At 54.1% G+C, this 16,969-nt stretch overlaps 1 protein-coding gene across 3 annotated transcripts; it reads right to left on the reverse strand.

The window, feature by feature from the left end:
* Positions 1-267: 267 nt before the first annotated feature.
* Positions 268-16,674, reverse strand: LOC100433557 (annexin A8). Of its 3 annotated transcripts, none has more exons than XM_002820694.4 (12): positions 16,270-16,674; positions 12,121-12,211; positions 10,855-10,949; positions 9,400-9,513; positions 8,547-8,637; positions 7,809-7,888; positions 7,261-7,320; positions 6,621-6,714; positions 6,285-6,380; positions 4,393-4,451; positions 3,522-3,644; positions 268-1,181 (listed from the first exon to the last, which is right to left on the reverse strand). In XM_002820694.4, the coding sequence occupies exons 1-12, from the start codon at positions 16,288-16,290 to the stop codon at positions 1,122-1,124; spliced, it is 984 nt and encodes a 327-aa protein (XP_002820740.1). In that variant the 5' UTR covers positions 16,291-16,674; the 3' UTR covers positions 268-1,121. The 3 variants fall into 3 exon arrangements, 2 of the variants coding, with proteins under 2 accessions (XP_002820740.1, XP_009243625.1); XM_009245350.4 differs by lacking the exon at positions 16,270-16,674 and adding an exon at positions 12,524-12,699; XR_655885.3 differs by lacking the exon at positions 4,393-4,451 and having other exon boundaries at positions 1,156-1,181; positions 16,270-16,560.
* Between the last annotated feature and the right edge of the window lie 295 nt (positions 16,675-16,969).

Below are 16,969 nucleotides of genomic sequence, written 5' to 3' on the forward strand. Positions count from 1 at the left end.
ATCTACCCTCATTTGCAAGGGCTGTCCCCAGGGCAGCGGGGGTGCAGCCCATCCAGTGTTCCCACTGGGAGATGCCCACAAGGTGTTCAGGTGCAGCCCATCCAATGTTCCCACTGAGAGATGCCCGCGGGGTGCTCAGGTGCAGCCCATCCAGTGTTCCCACTGGGAGATGCCCACGAGGTGCTCAGGCTTCGTGGCTCCCCAAAGCTCTGTTTCTGACAAATTAAATTGGTCCTACACAGGTCCCTGTTAAACATCCGAAGATACTTTGAGTTGAATACAAATCTTTATTATTTTGAAAGCCACAGCAAAGGCACTTCAGAATCTCCAGGTACCCAGTCTCAGTTGCCGTTCAGTGGGGACAAGAGTGGTGCTGAGGGCCTGGTCACGCCCTTCTGTGCTGCATGCAGAGGGGTGCAAGGCCAGGGCAGCTGACCTGGTCAGCCACCAGGGGAGCCCACGCCTCTTATAACACAGTGTTCTTGGGTCAGGAATTTGTAGTTTATTTTGTTAATAAGATGGTGAGAGAAATTTTCATCCATTTAGAGCCTAACATTTTTAGATGAATGTTAATGGCATCTCGGTTGGGATGGATACGTATTTGTTTCTCAGCTGCTGAAGGATGTGTGTTCTAAAACAAAAGGGCTCCCAGCCAGCTCTCCGGCTGCCTGATAGAGAAGCGTATCAGTAAGACGCTTGTTAAAAACCCATATTCCCTGGCCCCTCTTGTGGAGATCCTATTTCGGTAGATGGGAATGGGGCTGGGGTCTGTATAACTTGTGCCCAGGAGACATTGTGACCAGCTTGGGAAGCTCCTGCAGGGAGGAAGGAATGACCCACAAGTCCCCAAGCCCTTCATGCCAAGGCATCTGTCTGGTTGGAGAAACGCTAAGGTTGGCATTGTGCTCACACTGGGAAATGACCTGGAGGAAGTTGGGAAGAGGAGGCCAGGCCGGTTCCACCTTCTGGGTCAGAAACCGGCTGGAAAGCACTGGAAATAGGGAAATAGAAGACTGAAAGGCTGGGACCCCCCCAACACCCGACCTGCGTCCATGGCCGAGGTTGAATAAGGCATCCTGGAGACTCTGGCTTCATGGTCTTTGCTCTTGTTCTTCTGTGCCTCAGGGGTCGCTGCCCACCAGGCTCAGCAGAGCGTTCTTGTAGTCGCCGCTGGTGTCTTCCTGTGGGCAGGAGGCGCATGAGCGTGAGAAGGGGTTTGTTTGTGCCTGGCTTGGCAGCGGCGGCTGTATTATTATGACTAAGAGTTGTGCCCCTGGCCTGCACCTGGCCCGGCCCTCCAGGGTTCCTAGCCGCAGGGGTTGTGCTGTCACCGGTCTTTCCTTGTTTTTAATTTCAGGCTATTCCTTTACATTTCCTTTTGATTCTCTTACCAACTACATCCAGGATTGATGTGGAAAATGAATCAGAGACAGTTCCACTCCTAAACAAGGAAGGGGTCAGCTGTCCCAGGGTTCTTCTATTCGGGAGCCAGGGGTGCCCAGCCATTCATTTACACAACAGGATGCATCATTATTCAACACCTGCTGTGGCAGCTTGGGAATCAAGGCTGAGAGTGAGGCACCAGCACACACCTAGGGGCAGGGCTGGGGGTGGAGGGAGCCTGGACCATCGTGCCCTGACAGTGTGGCCAAGGCAAGCCCCTTCCCCTCTGTGGGACTCATATATGAAATGAGATTGATGCTGTGCTGCTGTGCATCTTGCTGAGATGAGGTGAGGGCACAGCAGGAGGAAGGCAAGCTGGTTTGCCCTGCAGCTGGCTCACATTGGGTCCACAGTGTCTGTCTCCTGATGAGACTGACCTTGTGGTCCGATGGCTGAGGACCCCTGTTTCTTAGATACTGGTAGGTCCTGATGGGACTGGCTAGTCCAGGGTCTGCACACAGAGCTGGGAAATGGGCCAGGTCAGATCACCCAGATTCTTCTTCATGCAGTTGAGGACAGCGGGGCCAAGAGAGGGGAGTGGATTCATTCACAACAGCATGGTGAGTAAGGGGTAGACTGGGGCTAGACCCACTTTCCACACTCTGGACCAGTTTAGGTTATTGTCTACTTTTCACCATTTAGTAAAATTTGCCTGTTTTGAGCCTGAAATCTTGTTATCGGTTTCAAACTACAATTACATGTTTTTAAACTTTTTTCTTTCTAGACACGGTCTCACTCTGTCACCCAGGCTGGAGTGCAGTGATGCAGTCCTAGCTCACTGCAGCCTTGGACTCCCGGGCTCAAGCGATCCTCCCGCCTTGGCCTCCCAAAGCACTGGGATTACAGGTGTGGGCCACCATGCCTGGTGATTTTTATTATTTTGAAGACAATTTTTTGTAATAGTTTTTAGAAAGAAAAGCATTAATTTTGTTTACTTTTTCAAATACATGAGTTATACTTGGAATGTTTATACATTTGCCTCTGAATTTCAATGCAAGAGTTTTTAACTCATATTAGTGTTGAAAACCATTTTTGCTTTAATGACATCTACGGTCTACACTAAAAAGAAAATGTTTGATCAATGTATTCATGATTCTAACTCAATTTTCTTAAGTAACAACATTAGATAAAATTTGAAGAGGGTGGCTTCATGTATCTGTAGAAATCTCTCTGATGCCGTAAGTTACCATGTGGGGTTAAAAGGGTTAATGACAATCAGCTCAGACTGTCTGCAGGTGACAGCAGCAGTCCAGGCTGGTGTGTGCCTTGCCCTCCTGTCTCCCGACAAGATTGGCTGGGGAGCCTAAATTGAAACCAAGAATAATTCCAATCCTCTTTTGCCCCTGCCTACCTGCTGCCCCATCTTGAAACATCTGGAAACAGAAATGTCTTTTCCACCTATTGTCAGCTATGTGTTTCTTGAAAAGTGCACTTAACGACATTTGCAGAAGAGCTAGAGACTTGACTTAGTAGCCAAAGAAGACTTGGGGATATATGTGTCCTAATGTGACTTCTGCTAATGAAATCATCAAGACCTCAATTTGCAGACACCCCCAGAAGAGCTGTTTCTCCCAATTATCGCGGCGTGATAATCACTCTGTGTTTTGAAGGCTCCAGAACTTTTGCTAATTGGAATCTGGTTAGATGGTCTATTGGCGCTCATCTGACTTATCTCCTTAGAAGTTGGCCGCCAGGACCACTTAAATCTGGATTTGAGCAGTGGGCTGTATTCCTACTGGACTAGTTCATCTCACTGACTCTTCAGAGGTGGCTTCTTCTGCAAGGATTTGGTGTCTTTTTCAAGGAGCAACCATAACTTAAATGTGAAACCAACTTTCTGAATGGGACACAGGGGAGCCTCTGTGCCCTGGTCTCTGCATCTCCCCCCTGCCCCCCATTCCCCTTGGGATCCAGCCACACTGACCTCTGCTGTTCCCTGCACACACCACATGGTCATGAATGCAAGCACATGGTGCCCACTGGGAAGGGAGGGGCTCATGCAGTGTTGGCCACAGCCTCCAGGTCTCCCTGAATGTGTAGGTTTCAGGCTGGCCTCAGCATTGGGAATGCCTGCTTACCATGATCATGCTGCTGAGGGTCTTGCCGTACATCTTCTTGAAATGACACTTGATAAGATTTAAGTCAATCTCGCTCCTTGAAACGATGTTTCTTATCAGGGTCCCATCGCGCGTCCCTGCTCCCTGGGCAAGACAGTGGCCATCAACAATCCTGCCTCACCTTTCCTGTCCATCTCTGAGTGATGGGCGGATCTGTGTGTTTGGGTTCTGGGGCGTTTAGAGGGAGGGAGATGTGGGAAGGAGCCTGTGCTTCAGCCAGGGAAGCATTAGGAGGGAAGCTTTGGTGGCTTAGGGTGTCCACTCCCTTAATCCCTTCTCACCCACTGCCCAGAACTCTTCCTTTATGATGCCAAGTGCTCCAAACTGCAATATGTTTGGTTTGCCACATCAGATTCTAGACACAAAATACTCACTGCTCCAGGAACAAGACTTCCTACTAGAGCAATGGCAGCAGTCAGCTCAGCCAGGAATTTCACAGGCAGGGCCTTCCTGCTCACCTTCATCCCTGACCAGTCTCATGTCAGCTGGGGCCACATGGCCAAGGGAATCGCATGCCCTCTCTCATTTCCTGGGCAGAAGTGGCCAGAGGGCTTGGATTTCAGGTGTGGAACTAACTTCAGGGGATATCAGCAACCATCAGTCAGAGAAAACAGGCAATGATTTTAGTTTCAGGGAATTATTCACCTCTGGAGATGCAGCGTCCCTTTCCCAGACTCAATTTCACCTCCAAGAACTAAAACCTTTCAGATCCACAACAGGTTTGGGTAAGATAACTCCCCAGTGTGGAGGATTGTGGTGGCTTTGAGCTCCTTGGCTTTGCACTTGGTGCTATGTAGGGTGAGCGTCAGGAAGCAGAAGACAGGACAGTTACCTTCATGGCATAGTAGAGTCTCTCTGCAAAGTAGCTGTGGAGGTTTTGGGTGCATTTCACTGGCAAACAAGAAAGCTGTGTTAATGTCTGGAGCTGGTAGGTGGCACTGCCTACAACTTTATGTCTTGCCTTAGGTCTTAAGAGTCAGTGTTGTGCAAGGCTTGGCATATTTCTTTGTGCCCTGCCTTTCCCAGTGTGAGAGGCTTTGTGTCAGGTGGCGTGGGACAGGGAAGGTAGCCCGGGGCACTGGGCACAGCTCCAAAGGCCCAAGCAGGCAGGCAAAAGGGTAAGATGTGAAATGCACCAGACTGTGGGGCTCGTCCGAAGACACCAGCGCAAGCCCATCCAAGGGCAGCTCAGATTCAGGACAGGCCCTGGGCTCTCAACCCAGAGACACCTCTACCAAAAATCCAGCCTCTCAGCTCCACCGAAGCACCATGGTATGGTGGCTGCTGGCCTCAGAGTGCCCTCTCTCTCTCACTTATCAGCAGGAACCCTGCATTTTGAATTCCCATGTGACAAGTGGAGTTTGGCCCCACAGGACTAAGGCACCTGGGGGCGTCTGGTCCAGAGAGTAGGCCCATGCTTGCTCCCATGGGTGCTGCTCAGAGACTTGGCATCTGGGTGGGGAAGGTTGGCATTTTCACCTAGGGCTGCAGAAGGAGCATGGGCTTTGAGTGAGGTAGGCATGTGTTCACTTCCTGCCTTGATGGTGCAGTATGGCTTCATTACTCGACCTCCCTGACTCATCTGGGAAGTGAGACTGCTGCGAGGCTTCAAGATGAAGTGAATAGGAAGGCCCAGCATGATGGAGCACTGCGTGGCTTCACTATTGCCTACTGGCAGACTTCATTCTTGGTGGGTTCAGGCCAGATCCAGGGGTGGACTTTGGAAGCTGAGATTGGAGCAGGGGTGTGATTAGATGCCCTGACATAGACCGGATTGTATCACAGTATCCAAGGCCAGCTGGGGTGTCTCAGATGGCCCTGTCCACCCAGAGAGGCAGGACACAGCAGGGAGCCTGCTGGCTGCTGGGCTTTGCACGGAGGCAGCCTGGTTTGGAATTGAGAGCTGCAGGCCAGGAGTCCGGACCTGGGCTCTGTGTGTAAGTGGGAGAAGAGACGTCCCTCTGCCCTGGGCCTCACTCTGCAGTGACTCTTCCCATTGTGATCTCAGCTCTGGAGCCCATGAGAGCTCTGGAGTGGGTCCTCCTGAGTGGCCCTGACTTCCTGCTGTGGGGAAGATCCCCAGTGTTTCTCAGCATCAGACCATCCGTCACTCAGTTTGGACTCAAGCCACACATCACTGTTTCTTCAACTGGCAATGAAGGCAGGGGCCAGGCACCTGGTTCATGTCCAGAAAGATGACTTTGTGCTGGGCAGGGCTTCACAACCACAGCCAGAGTGCTCCCTGCATGGCTGCCATGAGTACACACAGGGTTGGGGCTGGCATAATCACTGGAGTATGCATTTGTGTGCGCACACACACACACTGTCTCTCTCACACACACACTCATATCCCACCCACACAGTCATGCACACACACCCTCAGGCACACTCTCATGCACACACTCATGCAAACACATTCTCATGCACACACACCCTCATGCACACACACTCTCACGCACACACACACTCATGCAGACACACCCACACAGCACTGGGCACCACGTGGGCAGCACAGAGAACAATCCTTGGCAGCACACACTGGGACTCTAGAGGTGGAGCAGTCTCTGGGTGAAGGGGACAGGCAGAGTGTGAGTTGGGGGGACATCCTGTGAAGGTGACACAGGGATTCTTTCTCCTGCGGTCCCATCCCTAGGCACTTTGTTCTTTGGTGCTGCCCCACAGTGAGCCCTGTGGCCGGAAAAATGTGCAAGTCTGAGCTCTTACCCACAGTTAGCATGGCCTCCTCCAGCGAGCCGTGGGTCTCACTCTTGATGCTGTCCTCAATGCTCTTGTTGGCAATTTTCTCATACTCTTCAAACACTGTGGAGAGGGCTCTGCTCAGGGGATGGTCAGACCTCCTTGTGATGCCCCTCAGTGTCTCGGATCAGAGATTCCACATCAATTTGCCGCCCTGACCTCCCACTTGGTGGCTGGGGAAAGAGTCCTGGGCTCCCTGGCTCTCTCCCTAACTCTAGACTTGACAAGGCAGAAGCATGAGGGAGAGGCTCACGGCCAGGACACCCCCTGTGGCCCCAGCCCCAGCCCCTCCCTCCCTGGTACCTCTCAGCAGGTGAGTGGCACTGCGCGTGCACAGGATGGTGATGAATTTCATCTCATCAGTCCCACGAATCTTCTCGCCTGCCGCATACAGATCCTAGCATTGGGACACCCACAATAAGCCAGTGAGGGAGACCAGGGAGGTGAGGGACTGAGCCCCAGAGTCCCAGAGCTGTGGCCATGGCCCGGCCCTGTCCACTCTGCCAGGCCAGCATGCTCCCCTGCTTGGTCATCTCTGACAGGGAGCTGCCCTTTCTCTAGCAGCTCTGGCTTAGAATCTTTTCTCTATCCTGGGCCACAAGCTGCTCTAGGAACTGCCTGGTCCCCAGACTTCCCTCTGCCAGCAGGCAGACCTACAGAGACCAGGACACATATGTCCAGCACTGGGGCCCAGCGCCCCCTGGTTCATGGGCTGTTCCTGCCAGGACAGAGCTTTAGTGCTCCCCCACCCCCAAGTCACACTCCTTCCTCCCGAGTCTCCCAACACCCTCACTCTCCTCCCCAGACACCACAGGACAAAGGCCTATAGGGAGCTGAGCTGGGTGGGTCCCAGCCTAGTGGCAGAGAAAGCCCCTGTGGGCAGAGGAGCTGGAGTCCAGATGGCAGGGGGTGGGGCCACATGGCCAGCTGGGTGCAGCCTCACCTGTGCGTCTTGGAGGGCCAGTCCCGGGTCCACAAAGCTGCTCACATCATCCCTGCTGCCCTAGGAACAGAGGAGGTGGCTCTGTAAGGCAGGCCAGCTGACCAGAGCATTAAGGGCAGAGGGGGGATCCTGGGCTTGGAGGGTAGGCATGGCTCTGCTGCTCTTTGGCTGTGGAAACTTCGACAAGCCAGTTATTCTCTTCAGCCCTTGGTTTCCTCATTTGTACAATGCGGGTGGTAAGGACTGTCTCATAAGGCTTGGGGGATTCAGTGAGCTAAGATAAGCAAAGTACCTGGCATGAGGCCTGCACGAAGGACCTGCCCTCCTCCCGCTTCCAGGATGCTCTCACATGGCTGAGTAAGGACAGGTGTGGGGGCTCTGCAGTTGGGACCCTCTAACCATGCTGAGACACACCCAATGAGCCCTGGCTGCTGGGCTATCCCATGCCCCTGCCCTGACTCTTGTGGCTCTATCCAAGGGCTGCTCCCTGGGGTGGAGCTGTTGAGACTCCCAAACCAAGGCACTCCCAAGAGCCTGGGCTGTGATACCTGAAGGAGGCACACCAGGATCCTCTCCAGGTAGCCACTTGTGTCTGCTTGGATGTCCTCCTCCAGGCTGGACCCGTAGTCTGCAGGGAAACAGGACCATGAGGCACAAGCAGAGGCCCACAGCCTACGCAGGGCCTGCTTTCTTCCTTCCAGCCCTGTTCCCCATACTTCTCCTTATTAAAGCCTTCTAGGAAAGAAACTCCTTGGCACAGGGCATGGATGCAATGCCCGGGTGTCCAAGTGGCTGTCACCTGGGTGGTGGTTCACAACTAGAAGCAACATGCATACCCAACCAAGCTCAAAGCACAAGATGGACCAGATCAGAGAGCCAGGCTAGGGGCTGCCAACCAAGCTCCATTTCATCTCAAGGCTTGGCAAAGCCAAAGCCTCCAGGAAAACTCCCCACTGGGTACACGATATGGAGGACTGACTGGCCTCTGCTAGCCTGGGGTCCACACACCCTACTACCACGGTCCTCAAGAGCAGAGACTTTAGTTGGTCACGGGCCTCTCTCCCCTGTAAGAGGACCTGGTGAGCTTACAGATCAAGTCTGAGTCATGTTCAGTGTCACCATCAGGCACAGATCTTGGCATACGGTAGGTGCTCAGCACCTGTGGGTAAAAAAGTCCCCAAAGGGTCCTTTCTAGTGTGGCCAGGTTAATTCTTGATCCTTGTTCCCTGCCAGGCTGCCAAAGCCTGTGGCCACTCCTGAGCCCCTCCATCTGTGTCACCCCTTACCTTCCTCATATGCCTTCATTATCTCCTGCAGCTGGTTCTTGGTCCGAGAGGCCAGGATCTCAATGATGACGCCCTCCTTGGTTCCTAAGCCCTGTGGACAGAAACCTCTGCCTGCTGGAGTGCTCTGCCATGACCTTCTGCTCCGTCCACACCTTCTTTTCTCAAGATGCCTGAGCCTCAGGAAGGATCTCACTGCCCTCTCCCACTTGGAGTGGGAGGATGTGATGAGAAAATCACATGCTTGTCTTCAGTGATGGACATTGAGGGCAAGTGCTGTGATGGGAAAGCCCTGTCTCAGCTCTCCCTCCTTAGCTAGGTGGTCTCAGACAGACTGCTCTATGTCCCGGAGCCTAAGCATCCTGATCCGTAAACAGGAATAAGAAGCCTCCCCTGCACCAAAGGTAGATTAGGGAGCGTGGGTGTAAAATGCCTGGCAGTGCCCACGCAGCAAGTGTCTTTTCAAACAAAATGACTATAGTTGCTGGGTCCCCATCCTTATTAATCTGCAAAAGCAAAGAGTAGTGAGAGGTACAGGGAAACCCAGGGGGCTGTGCCTGGGACTGTAGAGGTGGGTTTCCAATACCACTTACACCTGAGCGCATGAGGTTCTGAGAAGTACTGATTTTGGCTTCATCACGGCCACTCAACATGTCAGTTAGGGACCAGTGACTCCAGGTGTTGGGTGCAGTCTGAGCAGCAGGCTGCCTGCTCACTGGGCCCAGCTATGGCCCGTATGGCCATTCCAAACAGTGGCTCAAGGAGAGCTCTGGGCTGTAGGTGCCCGGTCCCTGCATTGCCCCTCCCCAGTCATGTGAGCACCCCTGCCACTCCCCTGCCCCGTCTGCCTGGTTACCTTCATGGCGTCATGCAGCTCCTTGGCTTCGTATCTGTATGGCGGGTACATAAGGGCCACAATGAGCCTCTCAAACTTGCCACTGAGCTCCGACTTCAAGGTCTCAGTGAGGTCCTAATGCGGGAACAGGGACAGGTGATATTTGTCATAAGCCAGGCCCATCTGAGTGCAGGCAGCGGAGTGGTGGCTGGGCCCAGGGGCTTGGGCTGGATTCTGCGTGGGCCTTGCCACGTGCTGGCTGGGTTTCTTGGGCCAGCTCCTTAGCTTCTCTGAGCATCAGTATCTTTACCAGTTACACGGAGATAAACATGCTCCCGCTTCATCCCATTGCTTAGGGGGTTGTGTGTGACTCAATTCAGCATTCAATGCAGTGCTGGGCACATCATAAGCTCTCAGTAAAATGAAATTGGCATTGCTAGCTAGACTGCAAGCTCTGAGTATGGCATCACCATAAAATACCTGTCACTTGGCACTCAATGAATGAATGCATGCCTGAATTAAAGACTTCGTCTCACATGTGCCTCCTTCTAAGGGCACATATTGCTACAAGGAGCCACCAGGCTACATCAGCTGATCTACAGAGCAGCAGAGAGATCAAAGGCTTTGTCAGACCTGGATTTTAATCCCCACCTTGTTGATTACAGGCTCTGGGACCTTGGGCAACTTAAAACCTCGCTGAGCGCCAGTTTCCCCAAATGTTTGAATACAAAGAATGTATAGCTGTGAGGACTAAGAGAGGGAAACTGTAAAAATGCACACTGGGTTCTCCAAGAGAATATTTGAGCTGATCTTCCTTCGTTACATCTCCAAACTAATGATATGAGTCACTAGAGGCTTGAGGCAACCATGGCTACGCACATATTTAATCCTGTGTTTACTGTGTACCCCCAAATGTCAGGCTTTGTCCTAGGGGTGGAGTGCAGGTGGGAGGAGAAACAAAGGGCCTGGCATGCTTACTCCAGGCTCTTAGAATTCCCAGGTGGCAGAAGGGACGAGGTGTGGGTGCAAGCAGCTCGACTGAGGAAAGCGTGCCCATGCCCCAGAACAGAGCAAAGCCAGGCCTGCATGCCTGGGGCATGGAAAAGAGAAGGTGGTCTGGGCTCAGAGGGCAGGGCGAGATAGCCTGGGGGCAGGGAGACAGACCTCCAGTGGGGCCTGTTGGGTGCACGAGAAGGAATGCTGTGAGAGAGGAGGCAGGAAAGGAAGCAGGGAAGGCCAGCCCCTGGCCGGTCGGGCTCTGACACCTAAAAGTAGATCTGCCAGATAAAACACAGGGCGGCCAGTTACATTTGAATTTCAATAAAGAACAATTGTTTTCGTGCAAACAGGTTCCATGTGCTCATGCTGCCAGTAGGCTGGCTCTAGGGGAAAGTCGTCCAGAATGGAGCTGCCTCCCAGGCTATACCCCCAACCCCAAGGCTCACCTATCCCCACCCCCACCAGCCTTCCCCTTGCCTTGCCGAACTGAGCCTTGAAGGACTTGGCGATCTGCTGCCGCTGCGCGTTGCTTCTCTTGGTGAGCACATCGATGATAGCCTGCTCGTTGGTCCCTGCAGGGATACAGCGCGAGTGACCCTGCTGCCCCCAGGGTGACACACTGGTGAGGGCGGAGGAGGGGAAGGTGAAGGCAGCTGCTTGGTGGCTGAGCAGTTGGGACCCGACACCTGGATAGTTCCAAACCCCCGGACCATTTTCGTGGTGTAAACAAGACCCTTAGGAAATCTGCCTCCCCATTTCCCACCCCACACCCCCACAATGTTGGGGCGTGCCCAAGGCCAGCCTCACAAGATGGAATCTGAGGTCTGGGTGGCTCTGGACATCAGCCCGGGGCCTTTGGAGCTTGGCCGAGTCAGATCTCCGGCCCTGCCCTCCTTCGTGTTGGTCGCTGTAGGGGAAGGTCAAGACTAAGAGTCCAACCCCTGGATCTGAGGCCTGGCCCAGCAACTGTGTGGCATTGGACAGCCAGCCTCATTTCCCTGGGCCTCCGTTTTCTCATTTGGGAAGTGGAGATAACTTTCTGCTTCACAGAAAACAGAGAGTATGAGAACGTTTTCTGGGCTCGTCACGAGCAGCAGTTCTCATTAATGCCCCTGATCCTCAGGCAGAGCCGGCTAAGGGGTCAGTCCCACCTGGGGTGAGATCAGGGTGCATGCTCTGCTCTCAGGTCAGGAGGGCTTTCTGGGCAAGCTGTTTAAATCTGGCCTCAGGCCAGCCCTCGCCCACTCATGGTAGTGCTGAGGGCAGCACTGGGCAAGTGCAGGAGATGGGAAGGGAGCCGGCTCTGTGGCCATCGACATGGGGCAAGGGGGCCTTGAGTCAGCCCCACAAACTCCCCACACCTCACAGCCCCAGCAGCTCTCTGCCTGGCGTCATACAGCACCACCCCCTTCACACTTCATGTGACACACAAGGCCAAGAATTCTTGGGGCCACTTTAGAAGTGAGAAAGCTGAGACTGATGGGAAGCCACTCACAGGGACACACAGCTGACCTCCCCACCCCCATTACCCAGGGAAGAGCAGCACCCTCCTGTCCAGTCTTGCAGGGTGGGTGCTGACCTCACTGCAGAAACAGAGGGCTGTGTGATTCTCTGGGTAGTGGAGTCAGTTTCAGAGTATCATGGGACACCCCAGCTCCCTAGATGTCCCCTGGCACCCGCTTTCCAGGGCTGTGAGCGGAGGGGTCTTGAGCAGAGGTGGCAAGGCTGCCAACACCCACTCACCGATCCCCTTCATGGCTTTGTAGAGGGTCTCTGCATCAGGGTCTGGGTTGAAGTGGGAGCTGCTCTTCACTGTGACACCCTCCTGTTCAATCTGCAAGAGAACCAGGCCTGCTCAAAGCAGGCAGGGACAGGGAGGGCAGAGCAGGCTCCCAGCCCATCTTGTAGCCCGCCCTGACAGGGTGAGCCCCTTCCCTGGCCAGAGATCGGCTCAGCCCTTGCAGGCCAGTGCTCCGCCCTTCAGCCCCTTGGCCAACAGGGTGGAGTAGCCAGAGCCAGAGCTTGTGGGGAGAAGCCACGAAACCTTTCCTGTCCCTGTCTGTGCCATCTGACGGCAGACAGCAGCCCCAGCCACACCCAGCTCCTTCCAGCATCACCCACCAGCAGCAGGAAGGGACAAACTCACCCAAAGTTAGGAGGGGAAAGAACACTTAAGCAAAGGCTTCCTGGAGCTGCATGCACCGCCTTCAGAGCGTGCAGATGAGGTTGGAAGACCGGGCATGGTTCTGCCTTTCTGAGGAATGGTTTGAGCTCAGTCTGCCCTCTTCCTGGGGAGTTGGGACTTACAGGAACTTAGAGGGCAGGGGCCCAGCTGAGCATCCTGATATTTCAGGGTGTTTGCAAGTCCACAGGCCCATGGGGCTCAGAGCGGCAGGTTTAGAAAAACCCGCACGATGCTCTGCAGATTGTGAAATAAACCAGATAACCAAGTGCCTGAGCCCTTGACTTCCAAGCCTCCAGTTCAGGGCTTGCCTGAGGGCTCTTTAAACTTGTGCCCTGCAGAATTTCTCAGATGATTAACACGGACATAAATATGTTTTGGGTGGAGGAATGGTAGAGAGTGGAGGGATATTGGAGATAGGTATTGAATTAGAGGGAGACTCAGAGATCCTCCAGGATGAAAAAGAGTTTAGTCCCATCCAGTCCTGTCTTCCATTTACCTGTTCACTTATTACTTCCATCACCTCCATCATCTGCCCATCTACTTTCCCACCTACCCACTTATCCATTTGACTACCACATCCATCCATCCATCCACCCACCCATCCATCTATGCACCCGCCCATTCATCCATCCATCCATCCATCCATCCAAGCCCTGGGTTAGATTCTGAAAATACAGAGATTCCCATGGATGGTATATCTGTAAGTATCTTTCCTTTGAGTAAGAGGTAAGGCACCTTTCTGAACCCTTTGTTTTAATTTCAAATGTCTGGTGACAGATCTTCCTGAGTCATTTCTTAGCACCATGTTTCACAGCAGAAATTGTTAGAAATAATTCCTATGGAAATTCCATCCAGAGACAGCCAGTGTGGTCCCGGATATTGCTCATCGGTGTACACAGACGATATCCCTTGCTTGTGGAGTAACACTCTGCTATTACTCTTGTTAGCACTTTGAGCCCCTTGTGTGTGCCAGACCTGGGCCAGGTGCTTTAGATGCATTGCTTATGTCATGGCTTCCTCAACAGTTGTGCTAGGTAAGTACTGATGCCTCACTTTACAGAAAGGGAGCTGGACTTCCTTACACAGCTAGTAAGCGATGCTGCTGGGACTCCCCAGCCTGACTCAGAAGCTGAGCTCTTTCTACCTCCCCTGCCCTAATGATGACTCAACCTTTCCCAGACAATGAGTGTTCCTGGAACATTCCACTGAAGGAAGCTTCACCCACAGGAACGCAGGTCGTCTGGGAATGTGGGAGGCATCTCAGCTCTCAGTGCCTGCCGGCTTCCCTCTGCTCCAGCACTCGGGGGCTGTGGTGCACCAGCGAGTGGCCAGGCTGTGTAACCGCATCCCTGAGGAGTATGCAGTCCTGCAGGGGTGCGGTAGGGCTCAGGTGCAGCATTTGTAAGCAGCTCCCGGGCTGGTTCTGATTTTGCTGCATTGAGAAGCCTCTGTCTCACTTCCCACTCTAAGGTTTTAGAAAATAAGTGTTCTGGGAATCGGAGCCCTGGCTATCAGTGTGGAGTCCTGGAGCTCCAGACCTGCTGAGAAGGAAGGGTCAGCCTCAGGCTCCTGCAGGGTCTTGCCCAGGGCCGTGCTAGTCCAGACAGGCACATTTTCACTGAAAAGGTGACTCAGACCAGCCTGTGACTACATCTATTAATATGACTTGTTCTGTGACAGGCACAGGGGAGCTGCCACGCCTTGGCCTTTCTCTGCTATGTGGCTGCCCAGAGGCCTGGGAGATGGGTTTGTCTCTATGAGAGACACAGAGGAAAAGGCAACACCAAAAAGAGAGGTGCAGATGGGCCCTGCCTGCAGACAGATCTCTCTCCAGTGGCTCCCTCATCCCCTCCCATCCCATTCCTGGCCCAGCTTTGTGCCCAGAGGACACTGGGTCCTCGCTAGCAGCTCAGCTGTTGCAGGTGGGGTCTACCTGTGAACTTGCTACCCCGAGCCAGCTCTCACATGGGCCAGCTCTCACATGGGCCAGCTCTCACATGGGGCATGGATGACCAGGGTATGGTTTTGGCCCTGGAGTCAGGCTGTTCAGATTCTCACCTAGACTCTGACACTTACTAGTGAGTTCGGGCACCTGCCTAGCCTACTTGTGCCTCAGTTTCCTCAACTGTGGATAAGGATACTGGTGTCTACTTCATAGACTTCTTGTGAGGTTCAAGGGAGATATTGAATGTGAGGTGCTTAGAGAAGGGTCCGGCCACACAGTAGGGACTCAGTGAGTGTCACAGTGATCCTGTCAATTTGGCAGGTCCCTACATGGAGAGCCCTTTGTCCTGCTGCACTGGGTGCAAGGCCCAGTGTCAGATTGCCTTGGCCAGCAACTGACTTTGGAAACCACCCAGCACTGGGCTCTCCCTGCCATGTCCACCTCCTCAAAGGCAGGTTCCCAGCAGCCTGGTTGAAGCTGCAGGCCGCGATGGCCCCTTGTCCTGGAAGATGGCTGCTTCCCTGGGGGCCAGGACAGCTGCCCCACCTCAGCCTGGCTTCCTCTGTGTCCCACCTGTCCAGAACCTAGCATGTCTGACCCTGAGGACCCTTGCTTGGGTTGCGACATCTATGATCCAGAGATTCCCTGAAGCTGGACAAGCCTGGGTATCCCACAAAAGCTCACAGACAGCCTGGGGCTGGGCAGAGAGACCCAACTGCTCTCTGACTGGAGCCTGCTGGCCATTGGACCCTAGCAAGTCACTCAGTGTCTCTGAGCCTTCATTTCCTCATCTGCAAAACAGAAAGTGCAGCCCTGACATCCTGAGGCTGCCTGGGAGGAAAGGAAAAGGGCATGCAGAGCTGGCAGCTGGGAGATGTCACCTCTGTCCCCTTCTGGATATTCAACTCCTTAGCACAGCGATGGCCTCAGGCTCAAGCATAGACGGAAAGCTCCTGAGAACCCATCGGTTCTGCTGGGGATGGGCTGCCCTGAGCCCCAGGTTCCTCCAGGCTCTAGCAGGCCAGGCCTTCCTGCTTCCCCTCTTCCCTCTCCAGTCTTGACAAATGAACATCATTGATCCCTGAGGTGAAGGCATTGATGGGTCCCCAACAACAGGTTCAGGTTACTCTCCCGCTTAAAGCCCTTCAGTGCCTTCCCACTGCTCTTAAGGTAAAGCCTGAACTCCTCAGCCTGCCAGGCAAGGCCTTTCAGGACCTGGCCCTGCCTGCTTCCCCAGGTCCATCTCCTCCGGAACCAGGATCCTCGAGCTGTGCTGAGCAGCATCCGACCCTCGAGCTGTGCTGAGCAGCTTCCCTCAAAGCCAAGCTCCCCGCCCCCTGACCCTCTGCACACAGTTCCCTCTGCCAGGAGCAGTATGCCTGATTCTCCCCAAATGCACACGTGTGTGCACCCCATACACATTGACACACAAGGCTCAACCATGATACCCAATCCTTTGAGTGGCCCCACCCGTGCAAGGGTCCCTCCCCTGGACTCCTCTCAAACCTCAGCTTCCCCCTTGCATTTCTAGATTTCTTCATCGGCCTGTCTCCCGGCCCAGGTCACATCCCTGCTGTGGGCACTCTAGGCCTGGGACTGTTTCTTCTCGGCCCCTCCCCACCCTCCATGCTTGGCCCAGGAGGCAGCCAAATGTAGACTGAGCCACTCCCAGCCAAGGGTGACTTTACATTTCTCAGGACTCCCTGGTGACCAGCACCCAACACCATGCAGGAACCCAAATCTCCTGCCAGCTCCCACTTACCCAGGCTTTCCACCAGGCCATCTCATTCACCTCGGGGGCACCTTTCCCAGGGAGATGAAGAGACACAGGTTGGCCTCTGCTGGGACTCCACACGTCTGTCTCCTGCAGCTGAGGAGTGAGCAAGCTGCTCACTTGGGTGTGGGGGTGCAAGCCCGCCCTGGACCGCACCCAGCGCCACACCTGCCTGCCGCCCCCTCGCCCCCAGGCTCTGCCTGGCTTTGGGCGTCTCCTGTGGCTCCCAGGCCCCACCCAGACACTGCCCAGGCCTGCTCTGGGGAATTACACAACCCACTGTCAGATATTTGGGCTGTGGCTGTTACGCATATTGGAAATTCTTAGCTCCAGCCTGCAAAAGCCCCACTCAGTAAACACAGCTCCATGTTGATCAGGCTGGTCTCAAATTCCCGACCTCAGGTCATCTGCCTACCTCGGCCTACCAAAGTGCTGGGATTACAGGCGTGAGCCACCGCACCCAGCCCATTTTCATCATTCCTAATAGCCATGGAGTATGCCATTTAATCAACTGCATACGCAATAATATTTTTCCCCCGGGGGCAAGGGGCTCATATTCACACAGATGGGAGGCCAGTTGGTGAGAAGGTGGCAGGCGGCACAGCCACCTTATACAGCATGCCATACTGGTCCACTGTCAGACCGGTGATGGCCACAGCTCCATCACCCCCCAGGCTGACTCTGGCTC

The sequence above is a fragment of the Pongo abelii genome, chromosome 8, assembly GCF_028885655.2.
Source record: "Pongo abelii isolate AG06213 chromosome 8, NHGRI_mPonAbe1-v2.0_pri, whole genome shotgun sequence".
NCBI classification, from domain to species: Eukaryota; Metazoa; Chordata; class Mammalia; order Primates; family Hominidae; genus Pongo; species Pongo abelii.